We start from the raw sequence: 9,983 nt of genomic DNA, 5'->3' as shown, positions 1-9,983 counted from the left end.
AATATTCTAGGATAGGATAGGATGTTGCAAAAACAGCCAAAAACACCATAAAGTAGCATGTCTAATATTTGATGATTTTTGAGCAACGTGCTATACTATGATGTTTTTGATGATTTTCGACTGACACGGTGTACTCAAAACGTTCCTTTTTAGCGGACCTTTTTCCCTTTAACTGACTTCTTGCTGGTTGCTCTTTTTGCATTTATATTCCTATTTATTACTATTAAATATGCTTTTATTTTGATTTTTGATTGTTTTTTTAATCTAGTATTTTGGTTGTTTATATGAGTTCATCATGAAGCACTTTGAGATTTGTTTCAAATGCCAAGTGCATTATAAAAAAAAACATTATTGTTGTTTTTGATGATTTACAACTGGCATGCTATACATTGAAGTTTTTGATGATTTTTGACTAACATGCTATACTATGACAATTTTAATGATTTTCGAGCGACATGCTTTAACGTTTTTAATGAATTTTGAGCGACATGTTATACTATGACGTTTTTGATGATTTTTGAGCAGCATGCCATATTATGACGTTATTGATGTTTGAAAGACATTCTGTCCCATGATGTTTAGATGATTTTCGACCAACATGCTTTACTATGACGTCTTTGATGATGTTTGATAGACATTCTGTCCTATGACGTTTTTGATGATTAATAAGCGACATGCTAAACTATGACGTTTTTGATTATTTTTGAGCAAAATGCTACACGACAATGTTTTTGATGAATTTTAAACGACATGCTATACAGTGACATTTTTAATGAATTTTGACTGATATACATGATGATATACATGCCATTTTGGACAACATACTATACTGTGAAGTTTTCATGCCATTTTGGACAGCATACTTTACTGTGACATTTTCATGCCATTTTGGACAACATACTATAGTATGACATTCTTGTGCCATTTTGGAAGATACTATACTATGATGTTTTTGTGCCATTTTGGTGCCACAAGGGGGAGGAGGTGTTGGAGTTCGCTGCTCTGCAGGTATTAGCAAAAAATGGAGGGTGGCACAACGAGAGGGGGCTGCTGTCCTTTAACACTCCTTGTTTCGGACAGTTTTGCCAGGCCAGTGGCAGGGCCTTGTACCCAATGCATTTGAAGGTCAGGAACATCAGGTCATCGCAGGGCATCAGGATCAGTGGAGAGGGGGTGCTAAGCAAAGACACCACTGTGAGGTTCAGGTGGAGGGTCAGTGTGCTGCTGAAACTTCCTGTTCTGACACTTCACTTCCTGAGGGGTGGCCTAACTGTATGTGTCAGGCCACATATGATTATTAATTGTGTTGCAGTTTGCTGATGTGTTGTTGTTAGCCTTTTGTGTGTGTGTGTGTAGGAGTGGGGACTGTTGGGCCAATCATCCGCAAAATTTGGCAGGATCATCTACACAAACTATCGTTATTATATGTGTGTGTGTGTGTGTGTGTGTGTGTGTGTTATGTAAATCTGTTTTAAAGCTACGCATTTCCAGACATTTTAGTTTAATTTTACATAAATCTTCACAAATGAAAAATGACATAAGCAATTATAACCAAACCTGGTGCTCATGTGCAGTTGCTTTGGTAAGCTTGGGATATTTTCACTAGAGGGCAGGATTTGTATAAAACTTTGTTTGCATCATCTAAGGTCATAAGTTATTTGATGCATTACATTTCGGAATGATGGCATAAAGTAGTTGTGACCTATTAAAATAAATCTACATTTGTAGACATTTTGCATACTAAATTTTTAAAACTCAAAATAAATCACTAGTACATCATACAGAGCTGAAATCTTTGCAGCACTTCCACTAAATATTTACAAAAGTTTGCTCTCTGCAATGTATGGTCAATTCAGAAGTCTTTCATTCTATATATTTTTAGAATATGCAAAATTAATCAACATCTATATATCCACAAGTTTTCATTCAAATGCTACCAAAATAGACACAGAAATTGTTTGGATACTAGATGTCACATGTTGTCGTCTCATGTCGCATAGTAAGGTGGTTGCCTTTCAATACAAAGGTTAAGAGTTTGAATCCTGCTTGTGCCGTCATGTAGGTGGTCTGAATCTTTCCACAATAAATTTTCGCATAGTAGCATGATTTGTGTATAAATTAAGACATGGTATGCAATACAAATGTAATCATGTCATAGCATCAGGATATGGTGATGACCACCATATAGTTTTAAAAAACATCAAGAAATGCAAGTTTCTTGCAATCTGCTGGGATCCCGATTGTGTGTTTTATTGACTACTAACTATACTATGAATTTTTTTTTTTTTTTTTTTTTTTACAAACTATAATAACTTTTTTCATGCTATACAACGTCTTGTTTTTCAACTACTATACTATGTTGCATTTAAATGCAATTACTTTTTTTTAACAAGATATAATATGACATTTATTTTCAGCTGTTTTCCACTTACTATACTTGACTTTTTTTTTCGATTTTGTTAGGCATTCTATAATATATATAAATATATATATATATATATTTTTTTTTAATGTTTTTTACATACTATAGTATGACTTTTTTCTGATTTTTCGGCATGGTATACTACGACTTTTTCTTTCAACATGCTACACTATGACTGGGAAGATTTCTGCTGTGATGACCTACAATTATCAGCTGATTTGTTCATTGCTTAGGTTGTAAAGCATTTTTTTCAATGCAAGAGTTAAGAGTCAAACTCCTGCTCGTGCCATCCTGCAGGTAGTTTGAATCTTTGCATATTCTAACCTTTTAATATATACCTTTTGACACTTTTCACAGAGTAGCATTATTTGTATATATATTAATAGACATGGGATGCATTACAGATCTAGCGGAAATAAATATTCAATTCAAAGAACATCAGGAGTTTTGATTCTTGTCAATTAAAAAAGAAACAAACATTCATGTACTTGCAATGTGCTTGGACCCCAATAAATGCCACTTGTGGCTTTAATTATATTTATTATTCTTTTTCAGATTAACCAGAACAAAAGCGTTACATTTTAAAACAACAGCGAAGTTGAACAAAGTTTTACAGTTACTAAATTTAAAAGGGGATGATTAAAGTCATTTATAAATGCTTGTGCCAAGCAAAGAGAATTATTCATTGAACTGGCTTAAAACATTAAACGTTTCAGGTCATGTTTACCCCATCCCCAAGTCAGCCTTTACTCTGCCCCTAACAGATAACAAGGTTATCCTCTGTAACTGCAAAAGCTAATGATACAGAACACATCATTTGAGTTGGAGGTGGGGGTATTTCATTGCTTTACAAGTCACATGTAGTTGTCAGGTCATGTAGTTGCACTTAAAGGCCTAGATTCAAAAAACTGAGTAGTGGTGATCTAGTGGTGACAAAAGTCCCCTGCTATGTCGCCTCACGTCGTCATGTCTCAGCCCAAAATCTGCACAGGAACACACCAATCATAAGAAAGATCATATTAACGCCTCTTTACTTAATATGGAAGTGTTTCCTTTTCCCTGAGAGATATTATTTTTCTGAATCCTTTTATATTTAATTATGTAACTGTTCTCAATGCCTTGATTGTCTTTAGGAGTGCTGTTGACTCTCTTAAGGCTATTTAAAAGTCATGCCCTCTGACAAGACTGATCAATTTTAATCAGATTTTAAATTAGGAATGTCAGCAGTTACACTTCAAAGGAATCTTTGCAATTGGGTTTTTTTTTAACATGTTCTCTAATAGATATTTAACTTTGGGTTTGAGAGGTATACGCAGCATAGATGGTAGATTGAAAAAGGCAGATATTGCACATATAGGCATATAGGTCAATATGCTAATTATCTATGATCTTGAACACAGTACATTTTTGCACTTTACAGCAATAACTACCCATAAAATTAGATTTTCTAACATTTTTAACAGACTGCGATGATTTTCTGAAGGCTGTTGTGACACATATAAATAAAACCAGTTTATTTTGACTAAGAGCAAATCTGCTCCATTAAAACATTAAAAGGCTGCATATGGAGGTACCTTGAATTAATCCAGATGAGATGTTTATATAAAGCCAGATCATTTGGAATTTAAAATTTGGCCCTATTAATGGAGTATTTGTCTTTGCTGTTATGTAAACAGAGTCATCAGACAGAGAGGAAGGGAAAGCTGTGTTCAGGGTGGGCTGACGACGGCCCCTGGCTCTGCATTGCTGACGAAAGCTGCTTAGCTCCTCAGTTGCTATGGCAACCGTGGAGAGCAGCCAGACAAAAACGAGGCAAAGGGGAGGGGCTTTCAAGGGAGAAATAGAGGAGAAAGGGCTGGATGGGAAAGATAGACAGAGGGAGGGATACAGACATCCGATAAAGAAACACAGTCAGAGCAACAGAGGTAAAGCAAGGCTACAGACGGAGACAGAGATAAGGTCTGGATATAAATGCTCACTCCACCAGCTGGGGAATAATAACTGCAGCAAGTGACTGGAGGATACAGAGATCGGGGAGGCAGAGAGAAGATGGATGTACAAACGGAGAACACGGACCCCCCGCCTTGTGAATCCCAGTCGAGTGGAAAAATCAGAAAAGGATTCAAGCTGTTTGGCAAACGCAAGCCAGGTAATATCTTTTCTATTCGAGGCAAAGGGGACGGAAACAACAAGTCACCTGTTATCAGGAGCAAAACAATTGATGGATTATCTGAGACTGCTGCACCAGATTCAGAGCAGGAGACAGAGAAGGAAAAGGCACAGGAGGTGGGTCAAGGAGAGAGGGAGCAGGCAGAGGAGGAGCCGCTTGGTGAAGATGGCGTTCTGGCTGCTGCCCCTGCACGCGCCTCCATTTCTTCAGCCAGCTCAGCCAAGTCCCTCAGCTTCCTGTCGTTGCTCAGGGGTGGCCGGAGAGGAGTGGGGGACCGCAGAGTCCACACCGTGTCCCAGCCAGTTGGTCGGCAACGTCGTGGGCTGAAAGGTCTCTTTGGCAATGTTAAGTTCCGATCGAAAGATAAAGAGGAGAAGGAGGAAGCCCCTCCGAGCCCACTTCTCATGTCGTCTCGCGCCAACAGTGTGGAAATTATCAAAGAGGACCTGCCTCTCACCCCCAAATCCCATCCTCGCTCTCTGGACAGCCCAGAGACTGAGAGCTATGACCCCGACAAGAACTTAGCAACACAAGACAGTGCCACCACGTCCCCATCAGAGACTCACCAGATGAGGGCAGGCAATGTGAGTAGAACTGATGAGAGTGTGCCGCCTTTACCCACCTCTGAACCCCCCTTGGTACCCGGAGACACCAGCCTGAGCTGCTTGCTGGCAGATATCTCCTCGCTCCTGACCTTTGACTCGATCACAGGAGGTGGAGACATCATGGCTGATGTGGAGGCAGAGTGGGGGAAAGCCAGCAGTCCTGTCAGTGCTGTGGTCACGGAAATCATGCCTTCATCTCCTGTCTCCAAACCCACCATCTCATCTCCGTCGACCTCAACTACTACGGCAAAACCCTCTACTGTAGCTGTCCCCACAACAGCCTCCACCACATCCTCTTCTCCTCTGACAAGGACAACTGCAACCTCATCTCCCATTGCCAAGCCAAGCTCCATCATCACAACATTGACCAAATCTTCCACATTGACTACTAACTCAGTCAAATTGAGCTCTCAGTCTACACCAGCCTCTGAACCTTCTGCTAGCGACAAAATTAAATCGACTCCTACGCCTTCTTCAACAAAACCCTCAACTACACCTGTAACGTTAACAAGCTTTTTGGCTCCAGTAACGGCTTCCTCTTCAATGACCATTAAATCCTCACTGAGCACCACCTCTTCTTCTACAACAGCTCCTCCTAACACCCCAGCCACTGTAATCAAGGCTCCCTCAGCTAGTCCAACTCTTAGCAGTACAGCTAGCAAACTGGCTTCAGAAATCGCATCACCTCCTCAAACTGTTGCTCCAGTAAGTAAACCTATCCCTGTAGCTACTCCAACTCCTGCATCAACTAAACCTCCACCAGTAACCCATAGCCCTCCCACAACTGCTGCTTTTACCCAGCTTCCACCTGCTAAACTGGATTCAGCTAGTTTGAACCTGCAGACTTCCTACAAACCTGCTCTAAGTTCAGCTGCAGGTGAATCTAAAGCCCAAGTAACACCCGGTGCTTTTACAACGAACCCCTCGGACCCTCCACCCTATAAGATGACACCAGTAAACACATTAACTATGACCTCAGGCTCGGTATCTGTGGCCCTCTCCAAACCAACACTTACCTCTAGTCCAATGGACTTAAGTAAGCCCCCTACTTCTCTTGTAAGTGTTCCAGATGTTTCTTCCTCTACCGCATCAACTAGACCCCAACCCAGCTCTGCACCTGTCCCAACTCCATCCTCAACTTCTATAGATAAGACTCCTCCCATGACTAAACCCAGTCCTGCACCAGTCTCTATAGATAAGATGCCCCCTGCTCCCATACCGACCACAACCACTCATGCTGTTATTTCTGCAGCATCTTCTGCACCTCCTGTTTTGGGTCAGATGCCAGTCTCTGTACCTAAAGACCCACCCGCTCCTTCTCAAATGCAACTTTCTCAAGCTAAAACTCCTCCTGCTCCTGTTCAGATCCCAATTTCTGTATCTAAACCCCCTCCAGTTCCTGCCCAGATACCAATCTCTGTACCGAAAGATCCACCTGCTTCTGTTCCCATCTCAGTCCCTCAAACTAAAGCCCCTCCTGCTCAGATCCCATTTTCTGCACCTAAGGATCCACCTGCTCCTGCTCATATTCAAGTTTCTCAATCTAGAGCCCCTCCTGCTCCCGCCCAGATCCCTGTTTCTGTATCTAAAGACCCTCCTGCTCAGATCCCATTTTCTGTACCTAAAGATCCACCTGCTCCTGCTCAGATCCCAATTTCTGCACCTAAGGATCCACCTGCTCCTGCTCATATTCAAGTTTCTCAATCTAGAGCCCCTCCTGCTCCCGCCCAGATCCCTGTTTCTGTATCTAAAGACCCTCCTGCTCAGATCCCAATTCCCCAATCGAAAGCCCCTTCTGCACCAACTTCTGCCCCTTGCCCTGTCCCTTCTCCTTCCTCTCCTCCTGTACCTTTGCCAAGTGAGGCCCCAGCATTTGCAAGTGGACAAACATCAGTCGATGGGCAACTGACTAGTCCAAGTAGCACAGGTGCCCAGGGGGCCCAGACTGTGCCATCCAAAAGAGAAGATCTGCAAAATGAGTCACGAGCGAGCACTCAAGGTCCCTCTAAAGAAAGTAGGATACCACAAGTAAAGGCATCAGGACTTAGCAAAATACCTGTAGTTGGAGGGGGCAGAGCAGGCAAGCTACCTGTCCGGGACAGTCAACATGATGATGAAGCAAGCCGGGAGCCACCCACTCCTGTGCTAGAAGATGAGCGGCCCCATTTCAACTCACATGACACGGGGAGCAAAGATAAAATCAGCAATGTTGATGCTAATGTGCCCACCTCAAAACATGCCCAGGAGGAGAGTCAGCAGCTTCCACAGCCGAAAGTCCTCACCAGTTTACCGCGTGACTCAAAGATCCCTGTGAAGCATGGCGCACAGTCTCACACTGGCTCCCAGATCCCTCAAGCTAAAGAACCCTCTCGCACCAAGATTCCCGTGTCCAAGGTTCCTGTCCGCAGGGTTGGTAATAAACCTGCAGCTGCAGGCGGCAGCACCCCGATAAGAAAATAAAACAATGGACTGAATCAACCACCAATACAGATTATGGCTTTGACTGCAACTTTTTCTCCAATATAACTACATGACCACCCTTTTTTAATTAACATTTCTATACTGTAATTCTTGGCTTCACGACACCATAAGCTACAGAAACAGAGTCAAGGAGGCTGACAGCACTCAAGCACAAACATCTCCACAAGGAGTCGAAGCAACAAGCCCGGCTTTTTGGTGCTGAGCCTACTGGACATGTACTCAGGAAAGGTTCGGGGTCACACCTGAACACACAGCAGCATTGGTAACTAAGGATAAGCGAGATAAATGGTCTTCTGAGAACACAGTCTCACACACACACACAAGACGGGCGAGTGCCTTTTGAAGGGTGCTTTTTCCAACAGACTCTCAGAATTAATCTTTTCTACAGTACTTTTAACTTTTGTTACTCCCAATTTTTGTAGGAACCGTCAACTCTTTTTTGTCTTTCTTTCCAGCGAGTCTCTTTGATAATAACCAGTCCCTTTATTTATGTCTGGAGAAAAACAGCAGGAGCTCTATAAATTAATGCAGCAACCAAATTTACATTCCACACCTATCTCTGGATGTATGTAGCAGAAAACGTGCCATTAATTTTTTTGCACAAGATGTTGAACTGTACAGCGCCTATGTGTCCGCCTGCTCATATGTAACATGATCAGATCTCACTGTGAACTATGGGAAAGACTGGTTTTGAGGGAGCAGTGGAAATAATTGCTTCCAGTCTAACGGATGGCAGCCATTATGAATGGCACTGTGGACATTTGAGCGAGACAGAGAGGATGCTGAGATGAGATCTCTCGCACACTGGCACGTCCTTATCCTTACCCACTTATACTCAGATGAGAACAATATCTGTGTATAGTCTCATCTATGTTGTTCTGTTTCCTATTTAATCAATAAAACAATATAAGTACTTTGCAAGATGAGATCTGTTGAAGTTGTGATTATATCTTGCATGTTTTCAGAATCGTGGTAGAAATGTGGGCAAAATTATTTCCTGGCTCTGAATGCATAATCTCTTGAGAGAACTTTAAGCAGAAAGAAATTGCATAAAGGAATAGTTAAGGACAGCAGTAAAGCGATATGACAAACATTTCATATTTTCATTGACAAATCCCCACAGTGACTCACCGTCTTACTAAAGCTTGGGCTCAGAGTGTCCTCATACTGTAGGAACATCATTCCAACATCATCCACACTCAAAGCTCACTGACCTGAAAAGCGAGCAAATGAATGTCAGCACAGCCCGGCCAATCGGCTGCGAGGGAAAACGCTTAACATGCATACCTTATTATCAGGAAAAGGGTTAGGGAATGTGTGTCATTGCTATTCTTAGTGTGAAATGCACTCAATGTGTGCTGTATAATGCCTGAGTGGGTTATTTGATTTGGAGGCTTAGTATCAGTTTGATATCAGTGCAGCAAGGGAAAAAATGCAGATAGTTACTTGAGAGGTGAACAAAAAAAAAAGATTGTTTTGATGTTACGCAAAGGCTGAAAATGTGGAAAAACATGTTGAAGGGCAACTCAAGTGGTGAGAAGAAAACCCCAGGTTAAAGATGAGCTGCTGATCTGAGTCATGGGGTAATGTTAAGAGGAGTCTGATGTTAGGAATAAAGCGTAAAGGACAAAGGGTGAATTTCTTACAAGAAAAAAGCAGTGCGGTGGTGACACAAAAAGACCTCTGTGCACTTGAGGAAGCCAAAGGCTGCAAGCTGTGAAAAGAGGTTCATCACTTCGCCTGAGAAAGACACGAGGATTTCACCACATCAGGTGTCGATATTGAGGGTAAAACTGCCTGCCTGAGAAAAGAACAGTTTCCCCCTGAGGCTCTGGTGCAACACCAGGTTGCCTCATGGTAACACACCTGCGATTGTGGGACTAAAACATTTTTAAAAAAGGTCTTTAACAGCATGTAGATTCACAATAATGCCTATTAGAGCAGAAATAAGGTTTTGAGAGCTCAGATTATGACACAGCATGATAAGTTATATCATGCTCTCCATCACAAGAAACCGCTGTATCCTTAAGTTTTAAAGACTAATATGAAACAGGCATTTCAGTGAATGCTGCCTTTTGTCAACATCTATTCACATGATTTTGCAGCAATGCCTTTTTCACACTAATGAGTGAAAATAACAACTGCCGTGAGTGAAGTCAGGGAGAACATGGATAAACTTTTGAGCAATATTGCATAAAATCTCTCTGTTTATGGGTTGTTTGTGCATCTTTAAGGCCAGCCCCGTCATCCCAAATATGTTACACAAATTAGAGCACCCATAATGCACTGAGGTCACCGTGGCTTT

The 9,983-nt window shown here is 41.8% G+C and overlaps 1 protein-coding gene across 1 annotated transcript; it reads left to right on the top strand.

The window, feature by feature from the left end:
- The first annotated feature begins 4,273 nt into the window (after positions 1-4,273).
- On the top strand, positions 4,274-8,604 carry LOC121952907 (uncharacterized). Its single transcript, XM_042499783.2, has one exon. The coding sequence runs from the start codon at positions 4,472-4,474 to the stop codon at positions 7,655-7,657; it is 3,186 nt and encodes a 1,061-aa protein (XP_042355717.2). The 5' UTR covers positions 4,274-4,471; the 3' UTR covers positions 7,658-8,604.
- Positions 8,605-9,983: the final 1,379 nt, after the last annotated feature.

The sequence above is a fragment of the Plectropomus leopardus genome, chromosome 15, assembly GCF_026936395.1.
Source record: "Plectropomus leopardus strain MGB_pleo_1.0 chromosome 15, ASM2693639v1, whole genome shotgun sequence".
Taxonomy (NCBI): domain Eukaryota; kingdom Metazoa; phylum Chordata; class Actinopteri; order Perciformes; family Serranidae; genus Plectropomus; species Plectropomus leopardus.
This window is presented reverse-complemented; position numbering and strand designations above follow the sequence as displayed.

Coding starts and splice junctions, on each gene's coding strand:
- LOC121952907 (XM_042499783.2), top strand. CDS start 4,472: ATGGATGTACAAACGGAGAACACGGACCCCCCGCCTTGTGAATCCCAG.